General features: G+C 36.2%; 1 protein-coding gene across 1 annotated transcript in view; it reads left to right on the forward strand.

The window, feature by feature from the left end:
- The window catches only part of CCDC73 (coiled-coil domain containing 73), a 110,994-nt gene that overhangs the window by 33,193 nt on the left and 54,043 nt on the right, over positions 1 to 23,758 (forward strand). Inside the window, exons 6-8 of the mRNA XM_005690053.3 lie at positions 14,842 to 14,880; positions 22,222 to 22,357; positions 22,598 to 22,677. Of these exons, the coding sequence (XP_005690110.2) occupies positions 14,842 to 14,880; positions 22,222 to 22,357; positions 22,598 to 22,677 (255 nt within the window). The remainder of the gene's footprint in view (positions 1 to 14,841; positions 14,881 to 22,221; positions 22,358 to 22,597; positions 22,678 to 23,758) is intronic.

A 23,758-nucleotide genomic window follows, 5' to 3' on the forward strand; every position in this document is an offset into this window, starting at 1 on the left:
CAATCATCAAATTTATATATGTCTTTTAAATTTATTTTTATCAGTGTTTTATAGTATTCAGTGTACAAGCTTTACCACTTTGCTTAAATCTGTTCCTAAATATTTTACTCATTTTGTTGCTATTGTGATTGTCTTAATTTTCTTTTCAAATAGTTTTTTTTTCTTACAGAAATGTGGCTGGTTTTTGTATGTTGATTTTGTATCCTCAGTTTTACTGAATTCCCTTATTAGTTCCAACAGGTTTTGTTGAGCTTTTAAGGTTTTCTATATTTATGATTATGTTAACCTCAAATACCAATAATCTTACTTCTTCCTTTGTGTTTTGGATGCCTTTCTTTTTTTTTTCTTTTTTCATTGCTCTGGCTAGGACTTCTAGTACTCTATTGAATAGAAGTGGTGAGAATAGGCACTCATGCCTTATACAGGATTGATTATGATGACCGCTGTGGGTTTTTTATATATGACCTTTATTGTGCTGAGGTAAGTTTCTTATATGGCCTTCCCTGGTGTCCAGTGGTAAAGAATACGCCTGCCGATGGAGGAGACATGGGTTCAGTCCCTGGATCAGGAAGATCCCCTGGAGAAGGAAATGGCAACTCACTTCAGTATTCTTGCCTAGGAAATCCCATGGACAGAGGAGCCTGATGGACTGCAGCCCATGGGGTTGCAAAGAGTCTGACACGACTTAGCAACTGAGCACGCACACAAGTTTCTAACATACCTATTTTGTTGAGAGTTTTTTAACGTGAATGGGTGTTGAATTTCGTCAAATGCTTTTTATGTGTTTATTGAGATGAACGTGTGTTTTTTTTTCCTTTCATTTTGTCAGTGTGGTGTATCACATTGGTTGATTTGCATATGGTTGACTATCCTTTTATCCCAGGGATTGAAGTGCATTTGATAATGGTGTATGGTCCTTTTAATATGCTCTTGAATTTGAGTTTCTAGAATTTTATTAAAGATTTTTGCATCTTTGTTCATCAGGGCTACTGGCTTATAGTTTTCTAATAGTGTCTTTGTCTGGTTTTGCTGTCAGAATGATACTGGCCTCATAAAATGAGTTTGGAAGTGTTCCCTGCTCTGCATTTTGGAAGAATATAAGAAGGATTTCTGTTAAATCTTCTTGGAATGTTTGGTAGCATTCTTCCACAAAGCCGTCTAGTCCTGGGGTTTTCTTTGTTGGGAGGTTTTAAATTACTGATTCAGTGTCCTCATTTGCTATCAGTATGTTCAAACTTTTTAGTTCATTCTTATCCACTTCTAATGGGAGAATTTATTGGCATATAGTTGTTTATAGTCACTTATGATACTTTTTATTTCTGAGGCATCCACTGTAATGTCTCCTTTTCATTTCTAATTTTGTTTACTTGAGTCTTCTGTCTTTTTCTTAGTCTAGCCAATGGTTTGTCAGTTTTGCTTATTCTTTCCAAAAAACTAAGTCTTAGTTTTGTTGATTTTTTTCTATTGTTTTTCTATTTGCTATTTGATTTATTTCTGTTTAAATTCTATTTTCTTCCTTCTGTTGATTTTGGCCTAGTTCTTTTTTTTTCTCCTAGTTCTTTGAGATGTAAAGTTAGATTGTGTGAAGTTTTTTTTTTTTTAATGTAGGCATTTATCATTGTGAAATCTTCTATTATATTGCTTTTGGTGCATTCCATAAGTTTTTGTATGTTGTGTTATAGTTTTCATTTTGTCTTGAGATATTTTTAAAATTATCCTTTTTTAAAAAAAATAATGTTCAAGAATGTTATTTATTTTCCAAGTATTCATGGATTTTCTATTTTCTTATTGTTAATAATTTCTAATTTTATTCCATTGTGACCAGAAAAAATACTTGGAATGCTTTCAATCTTCTTAAATGTAACTTTTTTGTGGCCTATCACATAAAAGTTGATTTTTCTGTGATAGACTATATGATAGACATATGATCTATCTTGGAGAATGTTCCATGTGTGCTTGAGAAGAATGTGTATTTGTCTTCCTTTGAGTGAAACTTCTGTAGATGTCTGTTAGGTCCATTTGATCTATAGTGATGTTCAAGTCAACTGTTTATTGATTTTCTTTTTTCTATCCATATGGAAAGTCAGGTATTGGCATCTCCACCATTATTGTGTTTTTGTTGATTTCTCCCTTCAAGTCTATTGATATTTGCTTTGCATATTTAAGTGCTCTGATGTTGGATACATATTTATTTATTGTATCTTCCAAACTGACTCTTGAGCACTATATAATGACCTTCTTTGTCTTTAGAGACAGTTTTGACTTAGTTTATTTTATCTGATGGGGCTTCCTTGGTGGCTTAGATGGTAAAGAGTCTGCCTGCAGTGCAGGAGAAGGCAATGGCAACCCACTCCGGTACTCTTGCCTGGAGGGTCCCATAGACAGAGGATCCTGGTAGGCTGCGGTCCATGGGGTCACTAAGAGTCGGACAGGACTGAGTGACTTCACTTTCACTTTTCACTTTCATGCATTCGAGAAGGAAATGGCAGCCCACTCCAGTGTTCTTGCTTGGAGAATCCCAGGGATGGGGGAGCCTGGTGGACTGCCGTCTATGGGGTCACACAGAGTTGGACACGACTGAAGTGACTTAGCAGCAGCATCAAGAGCAGTACAGGAGACCTGGGTTCAATCCCTGGGTCAGGAAGATCCCCTGGAGAAGGAAATGGCAAACCACTCCAATATCCTTGCCTGGAAAATTCCATGGATGGAGGAGCCTGGCAGACTACAGTCCATGGGATCACAAAAAGTCAGACACAACTGAGTGACTTCAGGCAATTTTATGTAAGTTTAGCCACCCTGCTTTCTTTTGGTTACTTTTTGGTATGTCTTTTCATCTTTTTATTTTTAGTCTATGTGTGTTCTTAAATCTACATTGAGTCTCTTATAGATACTATGTCACTGGATTTTTAAAAAAATTCATTTAGTCTCTCTATGAGTTTTTATTGGAGAGTTTAATCTATTTACATTTAATATAAGTATTAATTGGTGTGGAATTACTGTTGTCATTCTGTTGACTGTTTCTGTTTTAGTTGTTTTATATATCTCTTCATCTCTTCTTTTGTTATTTGAAGTTTTTGTAGTGATTTTTAAAAGTCTTATCTTTTGATGGGTGTTCCATAAATCTTATATGCTTTTTTCACTCTCATTCATTTTTCTTTTCACTAGTCAATTTAAAATGACCTGTCTTTGAGTTCACTGGGTTTTTTCCCTCCTGTTTCATTGAATGTGCTGGTTGGAACTCTCTGTTACATTTTTAATTTCATTCATTGTATTCTTCAGCTCTAGAGTTTTTTTGTTGTTCTTTCCTTGTGACTTTCAGCTGTATTGAACTTCTCATTTTATTCATGTAATTTTTTTCCACATTTTGTTGAATTTTCTATCTGTGTTGTCTTAAAATTTGCTGAGCTTCTTTAAAACAATTATTTTGAGTTCTTTGTCAAGTAATTCATAGATCTCTAATTCTTTGGGGTCAGTTACTAGAAATTTGCAAAGTTCCTCTGGTGGTTTCATGGTTCCTTGATTTTCGTGTTCCTGTAGTCCTTTGTTGGTATATGTGCATTGAAGGAGCAGTGTTTTTGGACTAGCTCTGGTGAGTATAAATCTTGACCTACTGGTGGGTGTGAGAATGCTAGTTGAGTAGGGTATGTGGTGGTACCAGCTGTAGTGCTGGGTCAGGCAGCTCTGACTTGGTTTGGGAGCAGTGGTGCCTCTGGCTCCAAGAAAGAGCACAGTGGCCCAGGCTCCAGGGAGCTCCATCAACTCAAGTAGGTATGGACATAGCAAAGACTGTAAGGGTCCTTGGAGGTGAAGTTCGTTCATGTCCATGGTAGTGATAAGGGCTGTTGAGGTCTTTGGTGGCGAAGGCTGCTGGTGTCTTCCTGCTCTCCTTTTCTCCCATTTGGGGAGAGTTGTGGTTGAGGGCATTTCTTTTGGCAGCAAGCTGTGTGAGCCTAGAGGATGGAATGACACAGGTGAATTGCTGCCTATACTTTTCTGTTTGGACATCCTTAATTTTTGGTGCTCTGCTGGGTTCCTGCAGCTTCTTAATTGTACTCCAGAGGTCTTCCAGAAATGTTTTCATTCATAGGTACTTGTTAAGTCATGTGGAGGATGTGGAATTGGGGGAAAAGGACTGGGTCCTCCTGATCTACTATCTTTCTGATATCACGCCTGTGAATTCTTTATTTCTCAGAAATAAGCCCTTTTTGTTTGTGTTCTGGGCTTCAGATGTTTTTTTCAGTTTGTCATTTGTATTTTGATTTTGTTTGACTTTTACCATTTGCTATAAATTATTTTCCTTTTATGGCTTTTGAAGTTTGTCATGGTTAGAAAGGCATTCACAACTACAAAGTTATAAAAAGGATTTTCCCATGTTTTCTTTTATTACATCCATGTACTCAAATTTTAAATTATATCTTTGATCAATTTGAAGTTTATCTTTGTAACAGTATAAGATATGGATCTAAGTCTATATTTTTTCAGGTTATTAAGTTGTCTTAATACTGTTTAGATTCTCCTCATTTGAGATACTAAGCAATTTTTATTTTGAATTTCCTTAGTTACTTTGATGTAACAAAGTAAATAAAAATTAAGTAAAACAAAATGTCAATGAGTTCCAAGAAGAATGTTTTCAGTAAAAAGAAGGGCATGGATTCTGTTCATCAGATTGGATGAATAAGAGGCTGGAAGATACTGATATGGTAAAAAGTCCTTATATATATATATTTTTTTTTGTATATACAAATTTTTTTTTTAAATTTTAAAATCTTTAATTCTTACATGCGTTCCCAAACATGAACCCCCCTCCCACCTCCCTCCCCATAACATCTCTCTGGGTCATCCCCATGCACTAGCCCCAAGCATGATGTATCCTGTGTCAGACATAGACTGGCGATTCGATTCTTACATGATAGTATACATGTTAGAATGCCATTCTCCCAAATCATCCCACCCTCTCCCTCTCCCTCTGAGTCCAAAAGTCCGTTACACATCTGTGTCTTTTTTGCTGTCTTGCATACAGGGTCGTCATTGCCATCTTTCTAAATTCCATATATATGTGTTAGTATACTGTAATATTTTATTTCAGCAACAGTAATGCAACAACAAAGCAGTAAGTGATTAGAAACTCCAGAGAAAACAGATTACTCTATAACTACGATATAAAGTAAATTACAGTTCAGAGTGGTTTTGAGCAATTGATGGGTTAAAATAGAAGATATTTAGGTCCTGACCCTAGTAACATCATCCTTCATATGGCATATTGGTCCCAGAAAAAATGTAGTATTAACATCTTGTTAGGTTTTGCATTAAAAAAATCTGTATTGTTTTTAATGACATACACACTGTTGAATTCTCATTTTTTTAGAATTAACCTATAAGCAAAGCATGGAAGACTTAATTATGGTTACATAATAAAATTTAAATGTTACTAACCTTGTTGATGAGAAACCAAAAATGTAGGGAAATGAAGTTGATAGTGATATCCAGAAATATTCTTTAAAATAGATGGAAAAGAAATAGAAGTTTAAGGCTACTATTTAAAGTTTATGTAGTTACACAGTTTAGTGATTCTTTTCATACCTCAGATATTTAGTTAACAATGATCCCAGTAGAGAAATTTTAAAAATTGTTATTGTAGTTGAGTAAACAAATTACTATTCAGTTCAGTTCAGTTCAGTCACTCAGCCGTGTCTGACTCTTTGTGACTCCATGAATCACAGCATGGCAGGCTTCCTTGTCCATCACCAACTCCTGGAGTTCGCTCAAACTCATGTCCATCGAGTCAGTGATGCCATCTAGCCATCTCACCCTCTGTCGTCCCCTTCTTCCTGCCCCCAATCCCTCCTAGCATCAGGGTCTTTTCCAGTGAGTCAACTCTTCGCATGAGGTGGCCAAAGTATTAGAGTTTCAGCTTCAGCATCAGTCCTTCCAATGAACACCCAGAACTGATCTCCTTTAGAATGGACTGGTTGAATCTCCTTGCAGTCCAAGGGACTCTCAAGAGTCTTCTCCAGCACCACAGTTCAAAAGCATCAATGCTTCAGTGCTCAGCTTTCTTCACAGTCCAACTCTCACATCCATACATGACTACTGGAAAAACCATAGCCTTGACTAGATGGACCTTTGTTGGCAAAGTAATGTATCTGCTTTTGAATATACTATCTAGGTTAGTCATAACTTTTCTTCCAAGGAGTAAGCGTCTTTTAATTTCATGGCTGCAGTCACCATCTGCAGTGATTTTGGAGCCCCCCCAAATAAAGTCTGACACTGTTTCCACTGTTTCCCCATCTATTTCCCATGAAGTGATGGGACCAGATGCCATGATCTTCGTTTTCTGAATGTTGAGCTTTAAGCCAACTTTCTCACTCTCCTCTTTCACTTTCATCAAGAGGCTTTTTAGTTCCTCTTCACTTTCTGCCATAAGGATGGTGTCTTTTGCATATCTGAGGTTATTGATATTTCTCCTGGCAATTTTGATTCCAGCTTGTGCTTCTTCCAGCCCAGCCCTATTATAACTATTTTAAAAGACTCTCTAATGTGTTTTTTTTTAACAGTCTTAAACTAGGCATAACATCTCTTTTTTTCTGGATAAATCCTGAAAAAGTATTACATTTTTTCCTACTAAAATGTTGTCAATCAAGAAATATATCAGTTTTGTTATAAAGGCTTTGTTCTTTTAGTACTTTTTCTAAAATTGTTTCATTTGGTACCACTTATGCATGTTTAATTATCAGATAATACAATGAGTGTTTTCAAAGCAAAAGAAATTTCTTCATATGGATGGCCTGAATCAGTGCAAGAGCTGTAAGGATTTCTTTTACCTTGTTCAATCTGAGACATAGTACAGGTGATGTATATGTTGCTTCACGATCTGCTGAACATGGTATATGAACAGTGTAGAACAGTGAAGATACTTCTGGTATTTCTCCTCCAAGTTAAAAAAAGTTCCTGTTCAATTGTGGATCTTATATAAATCCATTGAAAGTGAAGTCACTCAGTGTGTAGGCAAAGGAAATTCACAGCCTCCTAACCATCTTGTAGCAACTTCCTTTCCTCCTTTACTTAGATTGCTACTTTTTCCCTTTTTGAAGGTCAGGCCTACCATGTACTCCATGGTAAAGAACCCAGCTGCCAGTGCAACTGCCAATCCAAAGGCTGGTTTGATCCCTGGTTTGGGAAGATCCCCTGGAGAAGGAAATGGCGACTCACTCAAATATTCTTGCCTGGAAAATTCTATGGACAGAGGAGCTTGGAGGGCCTCAGTCCATGGGGTTACAAAAGTCAGACACACGTTAGCAACTGAGAGTTCATGCATGCATCATATGCTAGATGGCAGGAAAAACAAATCAAATTACCTTTTTTTGAAAAGCTCATAGCCAAGCAACTCTGCCTACTGAATTCTAAAACAACATGAACAGACAGAAAACCACAAAACAAAAAGCTGAATTATTTTTGCTTTAATAGATTCTTTGAATGTGTTTAATTTCTACTTAAAATGGTACCTTGTTATTTGATTTTAAAAGAGATTAGGTAGAGCAGGGCAAGCTGCTTATATCTAAGTTAGCTGACAAAGTAAACTTCATGTAAACAGTATCCCTAAGGCTAAATAGATTTTGCTGGGTGTCCTGGAGATTTTAAGTAAATTATTTCTGCCTAGTAAAGACTGACCACATGATCCCATGGTTCCTGAGCCTTGATTTTTCCTTAGGTAAAAATGAGGAAATTGAAATACATCAGCATTTCCCAAACAAGACCATTTTGTGAAGCAATAACATATCTACATTCTCTACTCTGAATACCATGAGTAAGGAAATCTGGGAAAGGTCTTTATTCTCCTTCCCAGAAGAGGCACGAATAAAAGAGCACAGATAGAAGCTGTAATACTGGGAGTAATGGGATAGATGACTTACAAGATTTTCAGCACTAATGCTCTGATATTTTGTTACTTCACTAAGTTTTAAACTTACTGAATTTATAAACTAAGATGTTAATTCCTCTCATAGAACTGGAGGCATATTTAACACATAATGTGTTATTTCTACTATTCTTATCTTACTAGGTCTTGCCTAACAACAGTGATAACAAGGAACTAAATTCCTGGAGCTTTGAGTGTATACATTTATCCATAAGGAACTCTTAGATATTTGGATAATTTTGTAGTTTGGAGAATCATAAATTTACAGAGATGTTAGAAATACACTGTTCTTGTTCATTCGCTAAGTTGTATCCAACTGTTTGTGACCTCATGGACTGTAGCACATCAGGCTTCCCTGTCCTTCCCTACTTCCAGGAGTTTGCTCAAACTCATGTTTTTTGAGTCAGTGATGCTGTCCAACCATCTCATCCTCTGTCGCCCCCTTCCCCTGCCCTTAATCTTTCCCAGAATCAAGGTCTTTTCCAATGAGTTAACTCTTTGCATCAGGTGGCCAGAGTATTGGCACTTTGCCATCAGTCATTCCATGAATATTCAGGGTTGGTTTCCTTTAGGATTGACTGGTTTGATCTCCTTGCAGTCCAAGGGACTCTCAAGAGTCTTCTCCAACATCACAGCTCAAAAATATTAATTCTCCAGTAATTTTGCATTACAAAATGTATTTTCCTGAATGATTTAAAAGTAATATGCCAATCTGATGCCCTATCTCCCCCAATACTGTACTGTCTCTCCTATAATCAAGGACATTCTCCTGCAAAACCATAACACAACCATAATATCTTAAAGTTAATTTTGATATATGCTGCTGCTACTAAGTCGCTTCAGTCGTGTCCAACTCTGTGTGACCCCATAGACGGCAGCCCACCAGGCTCCCCATCTCTGAGATTCTCCAGGCAAGAACACTGGAGTGGGTTTCCATTTCCTTCTCCAATGCATGAAAGTCAAAATGAAGTCACTCAGTCGTGTCTGACTCTTCGCGACCCCATAGACTGCAGCCTACCAGGCTCCTCTGCCCATGGGATTTTCCAGGCAATAGCTGTAATCTAATTCTCACGTTCCATTCAGGTTTTACCAGTTGTCTTAGCAAAAGGATCCAGTTTAAAATCTTACATTACTCTTAGTTGTCATGTCTCTTTGATCTCTTTCAGTCTGTAACAGTTCCCCAGTCTTTGCATGAGTTTTATGCCTTTGAAACTCTTGAAGATCATAGACCAGTTATTTTGTAGAATGTCCTCCAGTTTCTGTTCGTATGATATTTCTTCATGAATAGAATCAGTTTATGCACTTTTGGCAGGAATATTACAGAAATAAGGCCTTGTTCCTATAATTTAATCCTGTCAGATATTTGGTTATTTCAGTTATTTTATTTCGATGCTCACATTGTCGTTAGTTTGGCCAGTAGCTATCCATTCAGGCTGATTTTTTAGCCTTATGGACATGTCTTTATCATTCTTTGGTGTTTTCTTGCTCTTAGGTAAAAACAAAATATACCAGGATCACCTTGTAGTTTAACTAACCTTGACCTAGAATAAATCATTTCTCAACGTTGCCCTGGTTCCTTTCAGTGTAAAATGGAATGTAGACGTGCAGATCTCAGTACTGTCACACTCATTACTTTTGGGGTGTCACTGGTCTCAGACCGTCAACGGACAGAGCTAGGGAATTGATGTATATATTTATATACACACAAATACATAAACATGCATTTATAATTATGTTTGTTTATCAATTTTATGTGTCAGAAACCATGAATTCACATTACTTCCAATTCTAATCCAAAACCCAAGGTTAATTTTAATTTATTTCCCTTCCATATTTATATATTTCCTTTCTTTTACAGTAAAAATATGACTTTATTCTTAATAGATTTACTTATTTGATAAATTACCCTATATGTGACCAGGCTACCATTCTGCTACTCCTTCCTTCCTAATGTGGATACCCTCTTTTCCCTGCTTCAACTCTGACACCTGGGTCACCCTTTTTCAACACTGCCTACTAACCACCTTGCTCAGCTTTTGACTCCCCGCAGTAAATTGCCTCACCATTCAGGCCTGATTCGCTGTTCTGGAATGCTGCTGCCATGACCCTTTCACTTCTTCCCCACCTAATGAACTTGGGACTGATTTGTTCAGGAATGTGAGAAGTTAAATATTTTTATCACAGTATTTAAAAAAATTTATTCCCCAGTAACATAAGTCTAGTTAAAGATTTGCTCTAAACAATTGTACTTTACAGTCAATTTTTCATAAAATTTTCCATAAAGTGAGGGATAACTAGGGAAACATTTGTACTTTATCTTTGAAATTGCCTTCTATGGTTAATACATTAATTAGTCTTAGTATCTTTTTGATCCTGTGTTAGAAAGATGCCTATATCTGATATTGTAAGCCCATTTTATGTGATTTCAGAATGAAAAGTCATTATATAGAACATCCATAAAAATTTCATGTCAGTCTAGTTGTTACTTTCAGATTTGACTTGTCATAGGGATGCAGCTACACAGTAGTTTTTTAAGTTGGGAAGTGCTCTAGAGGTGTTAATAAAATAGAGCTGTGAGTCAAGATTCAGAAAGAATAAAAGGAATATTAATGCAGGATATTAATGTTTCAAGGACAGTGACCTGAAGAAATTTGGTAAATTTGCTCTGTTTATCAGTTTTTTCTTTGGCGAATGGTAGCTGTATTAGTGAGGGTTCACCTGGGAAACAGAACCAATCAGTTCAGTTCAGTTCAGTTGCTCAGTCGTGTCCGACTCTTTGCGACCCCATGAATTGCAGCACGCCAGGCCTCCCTGTCCATCACCAACTCCCAGAGTTCACTCAGACTCACGTCCATTGAGTCCGTGATGCCATCCAGCCATCTCATCCTCTGTCGTCCCCTTTTCCTCCTGCCCCCAAACCCTCCCAGCATCAGGGTCTTTTCCAGTGAGTCAGCTCTTTGCATGAGGTGGCCAAAGTACTGGAGCTTGAGCTTTAGCATCATTCCTTCCAAAGAACACCCAGGACAATCTCCTTTAGAATGGACTGGTTGGATCTCCTTGCAATCCAAGAGACTCTCAAGAGTCTTCTCCAACACCACAGTTGAAAAGCATCAATTCTTCAGCGCTCAGCTTTCTTCACAGTCCAACTCTCACATCCATACATGACCACTGGAAAAACCATAGCCTTGACTAGATGGACTTTTGTTGGCAAAGTAATGTCTCTGCTTTTGAATATGCTATCTAGGTTGGTCATAACTTTCCTTCCAAGGAGTAAGCGTCTTTTAATTTCATGGCTGCAATCACCACCTGAAGTGATTTTGGAACCACACACACACACACACACACACACACACACACACACACAAATAGGGGCTTCCCAGGTGGTACTACTGGTAAAGAACCCACCTGCCAATGCAGGAGAGAAGTAAGAGATGCAGGTTCCATCCTTGGGTCAGAAAGATACCCTGGAGGAAGAAATGCCAACCCACTCCAGTATTCTTGCCTGGAGAACCCCACAGACAAAGGAGCCTGGCAGGCTGCAGTCTATAGGGTTGCAAAGAGTTGGACATGACTGAAGTGACTTAGCCTGCATATATCTATATCTGTAGAGATGATATGTGGAATTGACTCACATATTCACACATTCACACAATTTGGAGGCAAAAAAGTGCTGTGAAAACTGAAGGTGTAATTCTAGTCTGAGTTCCAAGGATTGTCTCTTTTTTTCCTCTTATTTTTCTAGATGGGCTTCCCTGGTGGCTCAGCTGGTAAAGAATCAACCTGTAATGCGGGAGATCTGGGTTTGATCCCCAGGTTGGGAAGATACCCTGGAGAAGGGAATGGCTACCCACTCCAGTATTCTGGCCTGGAGAATTCCATGGAATGTATAGGCCATAGGGTCTCAGAGTCAGACACAACTGAGAGACTTTCACTTCACTTAACTTCTACCCTTTTACTTTTCTTTTGTCTGTTTCCCCTAAAAAATACGGTGATCTCGTCCAGTGTCTTTTCTTTAAAATGGGATCTACATGCAGAGGGCTTCCAAATGTTTATCTCCAGCTCCAGATGCAGCCTGGATTGACTATTGGATGTCTAAAAGACATCTGAAACTTGACATATTCAAAACTAAGTTCCTAAAATCTCATTCCCCTGAAAACTAAATAACTTGTCTTTTTGTTGTTGTTGTTGTTAATTAAAACTTCTTTCTTCCTGCTGCAGATTTTTTTTTTTAGCTTTTCTCTCAGAGTATATCAAGAATCCAACCACTTCTCACTGTCTTTTACTGACACCCTGGTCCTCTTTTATCATCCTCTTTCATCTCAATTGCAGTCATTTATTAAGTGTTTTTCCTGCTGCCGCTTCTGTTCTCCTTCAGGTTTAACATAACAGAGTGATCCTTTTAAAGAATAAGTTAGGCTATGTCACATTTGTGCTTGCTACTACTCCTCAGTGGCTTCCTGTCTCATTCAGTGCAAATCATTATCATGTGCAACAAGACCTACAGTGGTTTGGTCCTATGCTCTCTCCTACTCTCCTCTGAACTCATTGTTCGCTGTTTTTTTCCCCCTTGCTTACTAAACCTTCCAGCCATATTGGCGTCCTTGCTATTCTATGACTACACAAGACATTTTCTCGCCTTAGGGCCTTTGCAGTTGCTGAAATAATCTTCCTTACTTTCTGTTGAGTCTTTACTCACAAGTTGCCCTTTCAGAAGGACTTTCCTGGCCATCTATGTAATCCTCTTCCCTGATTTATTATTTTTCTTAAGCACTTATCAGTATCTAGTAGAGCCATATATTTTAACTTATTTATACTGCTCATTATCTACATTCCCCAGAATTTATACTGGACAGGATTTTTTTGTCCTATACTGTACCTTGAATGTCTACATGAGTGCTTTATTACAGTAAACATTCATTGTTTGTTGAAGAAATGAATCACACATAACTGATTCCACCAAAATGAAATTATTAACTTACTCAAGGCAGCATGCTGAACAGTTCTTTTTAATAGGAAATGTGAAGGAATGATCTCGTTTAAATTTTAACAAATACTAGGTGAGTTCAAGTAAATAAGCACTCATACATGGCTTTGTTGTTGTTGTTAAGTCGCTCAGTCATGTCTGACTCTGTGACCTCATGCGCTGTAGCCCACCTGGCTCCTCTGTCCTGGAATTTCCTGGGCAAGAATACTGGAGTTGGGTTGTTATTTCCCTCTCCAGGGGATCTTCCTGACCCAGGGATAAAACCCACATCTCCTGTATTGGCAGGCAGATTCTTTACTGCTGAGCAAGCAGAGAAACACTCATACATGGCTAGTTGGAGCTTAACTTGGCCTACCACTCTGGAGGACTATTATGTGTAATGACAATTGTTAAGTCTATAAAAATGAACACATCTTAGGAGTTCTGCTTCATGGGATTCATTCTGCTAAAATGTATAACCTCAGAGTTTTTTTGGTGCAGCATGTTTACTTTTGGTACAGTATGTTTATATGAAAGAAGAATTCTTTCATAGAACTGAAAACTGGGTTCAGTTCAGTTCAATCGCTCAGTCGTGTCCGACTCTTTGTGACCCCATGAATTGCAGCACACCAGGCCTCTTTATCCATCACCAACTCCCAGAGTTCACTCAAACTCACATCCATCAAGTCAGTGATGCCATCCAGCCATCTCATCCTCTGTCGTCCCCTTCTCCTCCTGCCCCCAATCCCTCCTAGCATCAGAGTCTTTTCCAATGAGTCAGTTCTTCGCATGAGGTGGCCAGAGTACTGGAGTTTCAGCTTTAGCATCATTCCTTCCAAAGAACACCCAGGACCAATCTCCTTTAGGATGGACTGGTTGGATCTCCTTGCAGTCCAAGGGAGTCTCAAGAGTCTTCTCCAGCACCACAGTTCAAAAGCATCAATTCTTCGGTGCTCAGTTTTCCTCACAGTCCAACTCTCACATCCATACATGACTACTGGAAAAACCATAGCCTTGACTAGACGGACCTTTGTTGGCAAAGTAATGTCTCTGCTTTTGAATATGCTATCTAGGTTGGTCATAACTTTTCTTCCAAGGAGTAAGTGTCTTTTAATATCATGGCTGCAATCACCATTTGCAGTGATTTTGGAGCCCCCCAAAATAAAATCTGACACTGTTTCCACTGTTTCCCCATCTATTTCCCATGAAGTGATGGGACCAGATGTAAGTCTACAAAAATAGCAGTTTGATAAAACTATGGTAGGAGGTTAAACAGTGGAATACTATGCAGCCATTAAAAACTTGAATTGTAGATTAATTTGTGATATAAAAGTGTTTGCTATATATTAAGTAAAAATAATGTTACAAAACAGTATATATATTATTATTCTACCCACCACTGACTCTTTTTTAAAATACATAGAAAAATACCTGGAAACACCATGGTATTAATGATTGTTATTTCTGCGTTGTGAGATGGTTTTTTTAAGACAACATTTTTCCTTGTGCTTGTCTATTTTATAAAAATTTTTTCAACAAAACAGCTAATATTAAGCAGCAAACCTGCCTACAGTTCTTTGCTGTTCTTCTTACTTTTTCTTCATAGTAGTTGTCACTCTCTAATTTCCATACCTTTTGCTTACATTTTATTGTCTGTCTGCCACCACCCCCACTAGACAGAAAGCTTATTAAGAACAGGGACTTGGTTTGCTGTTGTATCCCAGGATCCTAGGAAAATGGCTGGCATATAGTACTTGCTCTATAAATACATGTTGAATAAATAAATGTATTTTGTCATGAGAAATAAAGTTATGGTAAATTACACTTTGAAAAAATGTCATTGGAAATAAGTGCATAGAAGATAAATGTCATATTATATAGCATACAATTTTAGTTTCAGAAGGAATTTATAGAAAATAGCTAAAAAGTTTTAACAAAGTTTTTTCTTCTTATTTTATTCAAGGTTTCTAAATATTCTTTACAGAAGAAAGTGAGTGAAATGGTAAGGAAATTTCAAAATATTTACCCACTCACCCGAAATTGGAGAAGGCAACAGCATCCCACTTCAGTACTTTTGCCTGGAAAATCCCATGGATGGAGGAGCCTGGTAGGCCGCAGTCCATGGGGTCGCTGAGGGTCGGTCAACTGAGTGACTTCACTTTCCCTTTTCACTTTCATGCATTGGAGAAGGAAATGGCAACCCACTCCAGTGTTCTTGCCTGGAGAATCCCAGGGATGGGGGAGCCTGGTGGGCTGCTGTCTCTGAGGTCGCACAGAGTCGGACATGACTGAAGTGACTTAGCAGTAGCTGTAGCAGCACCCCAAATTAGTACATAATGTATACAATATTTTGTCAAGTTAATGTGATACTTATAGTAAAAAGGAGTTGAACTGGATATTGATATCCATTTTAAAGGACTGAATTATAATTTCAGATGTAGGTTAAATGAATTACTTCACAAGTTTATTTCCAGTTTACACAGTGTTTAGTGTGTGTGTGTTAGTCACTCAGCCTTGTCTGACTCTTTGTGACCCCATGGCCTGTAGCCTGCCAGGCTCTTCTGTCCATGGGATTTCCCAGGTAGGAATACTGGAGTGGGTTGCCATTCCTTTCTCCAGGGGATCTTTTCAACCCAGGGATCAAATCTGCGTCTCCTGCATTGCAGGCAGATTCTTTACCATCTGAATCACCAGGGCTCAGTGTTTACATATGATGAAATAAGTTTAACATAGTTCCTGAATTATTGGTAGAGGTCTGTATCAAAATTAAACAACAAAGAAGTGAAATCAGAACTGTGAAATCCCTTACTTTAATGATGTCTTTTATAGGTATTTGTATAAATGTGTAATTACTTTTAGCCTGAAAAATTGAAATAATATGAAGTAACATTTGAATACTGCACTTCAGATATGGTACTCATCCTTTATCATTCAACAAGTGTTTGTTTGTTGCACATTCCTCTTACGTAATATATTAAAATTAATATTTGCATTTTTACAATAATATTTTAGGAATATTTACTTTGATATTCTCTCTATCCCTATTTGATACAAAAGAATTTTTTCTCTTTATTTTTGACTGAGCAAAATCCTCCCATATCCACTTATATCTTAAGAGGACTTTTTGGGTGTCTTTATGCTATTTCATTCTCTTTGAAGCAGACTGTAAGGCAAGTGAAACTAATTTTTGAGTAAGGTTTGTCTTATATCTATGAGAAGTAAGAAATGAGAAATCACTCCTTATGACACTGAATACAAAAATATAAAGTAAATATTTTGCTTATTGAAATGTTTTGATGGGTTAGAAAATAAAAGCCTCAGAGAGATTGCTAAGCTTGATTGAATAAAAGATCTGAAAATTCTGTCGCTGTTCAACTGGAAAGACTAAAGATAATATTGTCAGACTCTTTTAAACTATGATTTTAATTAAGGAGCTGAAAAACTAGATTCCGGTTTAGCTTTAAGTACCATGACATTTGTACTGAAAGTCATCTTCAACGCTACAGTGGTTTTACACAAAATATAGTGAAATTGAATAATGTACCCTCTGACCTGGGAGATAAGGCTACAAGTTAAAGATCAAAGGCAACATAAAATGTGTTTTGTTTTATTCCACTTTAAAATTTCATCAGACAGATACTTGTAATCTTAAGAACAAATAGAAACATGCAGTATACTTGTGATAGTTTTTGATCAATTTTAAGCATTGTATTATTGTGAATTAAGATTCTTAAGAACCTACTGAAATGATATTTGAATTATAGTTATAATTTTTTCTGACATTTCAAGGCATTAAATGAATCACTTTGCATTAAAATTATTTTATATATTGATAGGTACACAATGTTTTATGCCAATTCTGGCAGACTCTGTATTTTAGATGATTGACTTAGAAGTTAAAAATAATCTTTTTTAAAAACATTCTTTTATTTTACATTATTCTTATATAGTTCAGGTGACTTAAAAAAAATTTGTTTATTTATTTTTGGCTGTGCTGAGTCTTCATTGCTGAGCAGAATTTTCTCCAGTTGTGGTGAGCAGGGGCTAGTTTCTAGTTGCAGTGTGCAGCTTTCTCATTGCAGTGGCTTCTCTTATGGGGCATTGGCTCTGGAGTGTGTGGTCTTCAGTACACACTGTGGCACATAAGCTCAGTAGTTGAGGCTTGAGGGCTCCAGAGCACAGGCTCAGTCGTTGTGCATGGGTTTAATTTGCTCTGCAACATGTGGGATCTTCCCAGATCAGATTCTGAACCTTGTTTCCTGCATTGGCAGGCGGATTCTTTCCCACTGAGCCACCAGGGAAGTAGTAAACAGTGTTCAAAAATCCAATTAATTTTCTTCAGATTAGCACATTATCTTTTTATATTACTTGACTGTGCAAGACAGGAAAAAGATAGTCATTTGTGTCAAGGCAGGACTTTGGGAAGCAGTTGATAAAGTTGTGTCCCAAAAGAAATCATCTAAAAATAGTACTAATCTAATGTTATAAAGAAGTTCATGATTTCCTATAGGCAGGCTCTTAACTGTTAGTAAAATTCTGTCTTGTGGGAATTCAGTAAGGTGATTTTCATGTAGTGGTGGCATATCTCTAGATAAATTAACTCAATTATGAATGGAAAGATTCATCTGTCTCTAAAAGTACCAAAACTTTCTCTTGAACAAATGATCATATCGATCATTACCAATAAGACAAATACAACAAAATATGGTAAAAAATAAGCTATCAAACATCAAATTAATTGATTGGTCATTGATGAAAATCTTTCCTGTTTGGTATAGGTGACTACGTTGTGTAACTGAGTAACCAATAGAACTAATGAACAAAATAAAAACTTATCTAACCATCTCTTAGTTACAGTTTATTTCTTTTTTGTATATTACTTTTCCTCTAAAGAAAAGACTTATAAGAAGGATTTAGTTTTCTTTATTAAATTATAACAAAATTTCAGCATTGAAGGTTTTGATGAGATTTGGAATTACCACATATTTTCATTCAGAGTAGAATATTTTTAGACTAAAGATTTGTCTGGAAATAATCTTTGTGATTATAATATTATATATATCTGTACACATAAAATATGTAACTTTAGTATTTTTAAGTTGTGACCGAAAAGGTGAAAATATCTTAAGGTTACCATGAGTTTTTTAAAAGTGAATTTTATAGCCCATTGAGTTATTTTGGGTTTATATTGAAGAAATTGAAAGGTAATTTACAAAATGAGGAAATATATAAAGTTTATTTATAAGTATATAAATAGAATGAGGAATATATAAAGTTTGGTTTTGGGTTTTGAATCTTTTTCTTCAGAATTTACTTATATGAACTGATTGTTCATTTATTTCCTTATAGAGACTTTTCAAATCAGTCTCTCTAAGGAAACAAGAAAAGAAAAAATGAGCAGCTCTGCTTTATTAGTAAGTATAGTTGTAGAAAGTTGAGTGTAAATGTTATTTTAAAGTTATTTCTATTTTAAGTGCCTTAGGGGTCTTTTAAGTAAACTTTTAGACCACACACATATAGACACACACACAATACACACACATGCTCATAATTAGGTATGTGCTGTTTTCGTCTAATCTTGATTTTCAAAGATTAAATTTGTTTAAAATATGTATGTATTTAGAAAGCATTGAATCCTGACATCATTTTCTTGTGAACAGGCTTTGCATTTATTAGTAAAATTGTGTGAAAGAGAAAACAAGTTGACACAATTCACAGAGTTAAAAAGAACAAAAACACTATATACTCAGTGATTTCTTAGTCATAATCTTTATTATGGTACCATCTGGTGGCTCAGATGGTAAAGAATCTGCCTGCATTGCTGGAGACCTGGGTTCGATCCTGGGTTGGGAAGATCCCCTGGAGAAGAGAATGGAAACCCACTTCAGTATTCTTGCCTGGAGAATTCCATGGACAGAGGAACCTGGTGGGCTATAGTCATGGGGTCACAAAGAGTTGAACACAACTGAGCAACTAACACACACACGTATGTAATGTTATAACAGCACCATCACTATAGTTGTATTATTCTTTATAATGGTCTTAAGTTTCTCAGGCAGGTGTTACCAATCTGCTTTTTGTTGTTGCTTTCCAAAGAATTTAAACTGTTGACAGTCATGCAGTTAGTGGCAAACTGCCCTCTTCATCTCAAAACTAAATCAAGGTAGCCAACTAGGTTCATATGTGAACAGTCCTACAGAGTCCTATATGAGCCAGTGAGCTATAGATGCCTACTGTGATTTGAAAGACTTTATAGCATTTATCATGGCCATTGAATAGACTAATTGTATTTGAAAATCAGAAGTTGTGTCATGCAGAACAAATGAAACTGCGTTTTAATTCAACTTTGGCTTCAAGCAAAGAATGTTGGAATAGGGTATATCACAAACTAATGTGTATACAGCTCTATGTATGTAGAGAATACCTATGCACTCACTTTAATCTTTGCTGCATTTTTTTTTTTTTGGCTGCACTTTGCAGCATGCAGGATCTTAGTTCTCCCACCAGGGATCGAACTTGTGCCCCCTACAGTGGGAGTGCAGAGTCCTAACCCCTGGACTACCAGGGAATTACCCTTTGCTGCATTCTTAATTATCAGGATTAGTTAACCTTTGCAGGCATTGACAGTATTAATGTCTGATTATATGTAGTGGACAGTATTCTCATAAAGGCTGTATGAAAATTGATCTGACTTATAGATTGAGAGAATTCCTTAAATTGAAAAAAATGTTTTTAGACCGATCTTTAGTGAAATTGTATTGGGTTGCTATACATTTCCTGAAAGGAGTGTAATTCTCTCAGTTCAGTTCAGTCGATCAGTCATGTCTGACTCTTTGCGACCCCATGGACTGCAGCACACTAGACCTCCCTGTCCATCACCAACTCCTGGAGCTTACTCAAACACATATTCGCGATGCCACAAACTCACATCCGTGATGCCATCCAACCATCTTATCCTCTGTTGTCCCCTTCTTCTCCCACCTTCAATCTTTCCCAGCATCAGGGTCTTTTCCAGTGAGTTGGTCCTTCACATTAAGTGGCCAGAGTAGTGGAGTTTCAGCTTCAGCATCAGTCCTTCCAGTGAATATTCAGGACTGATTTCCTTTAGGATGGACTGGTTGGATCTCCTTGTAGTCCAAGGGACTCTCAAGAGTCTTCTCCAACACCACAGTTCAAAGGCATCAATTCTTTAGCACTCAGCTTTCTTTATAATCCAACTCTCACATCCATACATGACTACTGGAACAATCATAACTTTGACTAGATGGACCTGTTAGAGAATTAAGTGGTATTTTAGAGGAACAGAATATGGGTCATCATTTTTCATTGTTTGGTTATTGATAATAGTGACTACCTAGGTAAGCATAAGTGGAAAAGGGCATAGCAACCCATTCCGGTGTTCTTGCCTGGGAAATCCTATGGACAGAGGAGCCTGGCAGGCTACAGTCCATGGGATCGCAAAGAGTCAGACACAACTGAAGTGACTGAACAGGTAAGCATACGATCTCAGGAGTAAGTGTACTTGTCAATTTGTTTAAATTTATGACCCTGCATGCTTAATTCAAATGACTTAAGTAGTGAATTTGAAAAGCCGATAGAAGTACATGAAAAAAATTTAACTGATCTTTTAGAAACATTGCCAGCTTATCATTTGGCTTAAAATCATTAAAAATCTTTGTAAAGATGTTCACCAGATTTGCCAAGTTAATATAGTTAGGTACAACTTAAATTATAACTATATTCCTTTAATATTACAGAGGGTTATTCTTATTCCAAATAAAAACTAATTATTCTATTGAAGGAACCTTTATCATTTAAGGAATAATAATAGCAAAACATTATACTGTACTTGTTATGTAACAGGCTCTTGTTTTAGTGTTCTGTTTGTATTATTAATAATTTGTGTTATCTTCACCACTCTATGAGGGAGATGCTGTTATAATCTATTTTAAAGACAGGGTAGATTATTTTCCCAAGTCACATAGCAACTAAATTACAAAGGCAAGATTTAAACATAGGCAGACTATCTTTTGACCACTTTACTATACTGCCTGTTTTTTGGTGTTAAGCAGTATAAAATGGCTCTGTTTAACTTATGCAAAAGGAAATTTAGCAGAGACACAATCAGAGAGTCAGGAATAGTTTTGAAAATGAACAGGGACTAGCTTAATACCAGAGTTTGTGAAGCAGGATGTAGGAACCCAGAACAGAGGTCTCATATCAGTCTGGATAGGGTCACCAATGAACTTCTTTAGTTTTATGGTCTCTTTTGCTCACAATTGAAATTCCAATAAAGTAGAAATCAGTTGGTTTACTTGGGGTAATATGCCCTATACTTTACTAGGGAGGTATAGGACCCTGTGAATTTTAGTCCTACCAGATTGTAATGAAGAAGTATTTCAAATAAATACTTGAAATTGTGTTACTTTTGTGTAAAGGAAATAAACACTGCCTAGGTAAATCTAACAAATTGTCGGTGTTAGAACTGTATGAGATAACAGTTCACTCAGAAAGTAATTACTGAGTACTTGTTGATGGGCCTACATTGTTCTTTGTTTTTCATCTCTAATAGAAAGGAAAGCATGTGGCAGAAATGAATGAAAGTTACGAAGCCAATCAATGATTCTGCTAATGCCAAAATAAAAAACTTTAAAGAGTGTTACTGATTCTGTTAACATAATATTTCTTTTAAAAACTTCAAGTCATTTTTCTAAGTATGGAAAGACAGGCTCCTTTAGTTGAAAGCAGTGAAGGCCCACGATATATTGATACATAGGGTCCAGTTTTTTACCAACTATGTCTCCCAGCTTAAGTTAACTTTCTGCTATATTATATTGTCTCCCTGTCACTAATAGATATTGTTTTTATGATTCCATTTTAAACACAGTGAGAAGGTGCTGTATTTAAAATTAATTTCAAAAAAATTACCTGTTTTGATAATGCATATTATGATTATGCCAGCAAATTTAGAGAAAAATTTATTTCCTAAATTGTCAAACGTATTGCTTTAATAATATTCGCCTTACTTTGCTTAGTGCTGTACTGGACTAATCAACTTTTCTATAAACAACCAACTGATTTTTTTAAAATATTATAAACAAGGGAAATAAAATTTTAAGTGACTATTTTGTTATAGAAAAAAATGCTTTAATTATACCTAGATTTAGAAATATCTGTTAACTAACATTTTCTCTCTAAGGTATACTCAGAGACTTTTTCATGACATATTTATGTTAATAACAATAGTTATTAAAAATAATTTCTATATATGTCTAATAAATGTGTGTATATATGTATGTATGTCTTATATATGTAGAACATTTAAAATAACTCTTCAAAATAGGAACAGAAAGTCCAGTTACATCTTCTGGCTAAAGAAGATCATCAGAAGCAACTGAATGAAATTGAGAAATACTATACTATAATAACAGGTCAATTTGGATTGGTAAAAGAGAATCATGAAAAGTTAGAACAAAATGGTAGGTTCCATCTTACTTAAACTTACGTATTTAATAGAAAATGTTTAAATGGACTTATTTATAATGAATACATTGAATTTATCTGATACTGATAATAGTAAATGGCAGTTTAATTAACTATTAAATTCAGCAATAACTAAATATATATTTCATTGAGGTCATTTTCCTCGTCCATGTTAATAGTATTTCCTTAAAATGTACATTGAAATAACGTTTTCCTAAGTGTCTTTCATGTTATAGTACAGGAAGCAATACAGTTAAACAAAAGACTTTCGGCTTTAAATAAAAAGCAAGAATCTGAGATACACAGTTTAAAGAAGGTATGATTGATATAATTTTTTGTATTATATAAAATTGACCTAACATAATTAGTTTTATAAAATAATATCAGAAAAGTTGGATAGTTTCATTTGTAGAAAGATAAAATGTTTTAAATACAGATTTATTAACTTTGAGTTAAGATTTCAATAAGTGTAATGAATGAATTTGTTCTAACCCACTCAAAATATTGTTTCTTTGACTCATGACTAGTGGCAAACATTTTTATGGTGACATGTATTATCAATAAGCATTTGCTGTATGTTAATCTCATTAGCACCATTCATTCATTCAATATTTGAGTAGCTCTATGTGCCAGGTACTATATGGCACTGAGGATACAGATATGAGGAAAATAAACATGTTCCTGCTTTGTTGAGTTATAGTCCAATGGAGGAGTTATATATAAAACAGTCACACAGATAAAATAATTTAAAATTGTTGTAACTGATATGAAGAAAAATAAAGGATGTGATGATATTTTCATAGGTGACTTCATTACACTGGAGGTAAAGTGGTGGGGAAGGGAAGAGATTAATAGTTCAGGCAAAGGAACGGCGAAAGCCTTGATAAGGGGAAGAGTTTAGTATATTTAAGGAACTAGAAAAAGTCTCGTATGGCTGGAGCACTTTGAATGAAGGAGTGCATTGGATATTTATTGGTTGCTTACTGAGCATCAATATCCCCTTTGTCCTTCCTAAACTTACACAGATTCTTGTTTTGATGCCTCCAACTTGAGAAAGGAACCCTAAATTGGCAGAAAGCCATAAACATATTTCTTTACTCTAGCCACAATCATTGGTTCAGGAATAGATAAATGACCTTAACCAGTGGTTATAAACCAGGAAGAATATAACCCCTACTGGGGCCAGCAGTCATAGAATCATGAGAAGCTAAAAAGGAGCAACCTGAAGATATGGATGCCAGATTTCTGTGATGTAAAGAAACTTGTTCTTTGATAACATTTATGAGTTCCTGAATGGATCAACCCTATATTTGCCCTGCCTCTAGACTTTCAGTTTTGTGAGCCAATCATTTTTTTAAACCAGTTTCATTAGGACTAGTTTAATTTTCCATTATTTG

Source organism: Capra hircus, chromosome 15, assembly GCF_001704415.2.
Source record: "Capra hircus breed San Clemente chromosome 15, ASM170441v1, whole genome shotgun sequence".
Lineage (NCBI taxonomy): Eukaryota > Metazoa > Chordata > Mammalia > Artiodactyla > Bovidae > Capra > Capra hircus.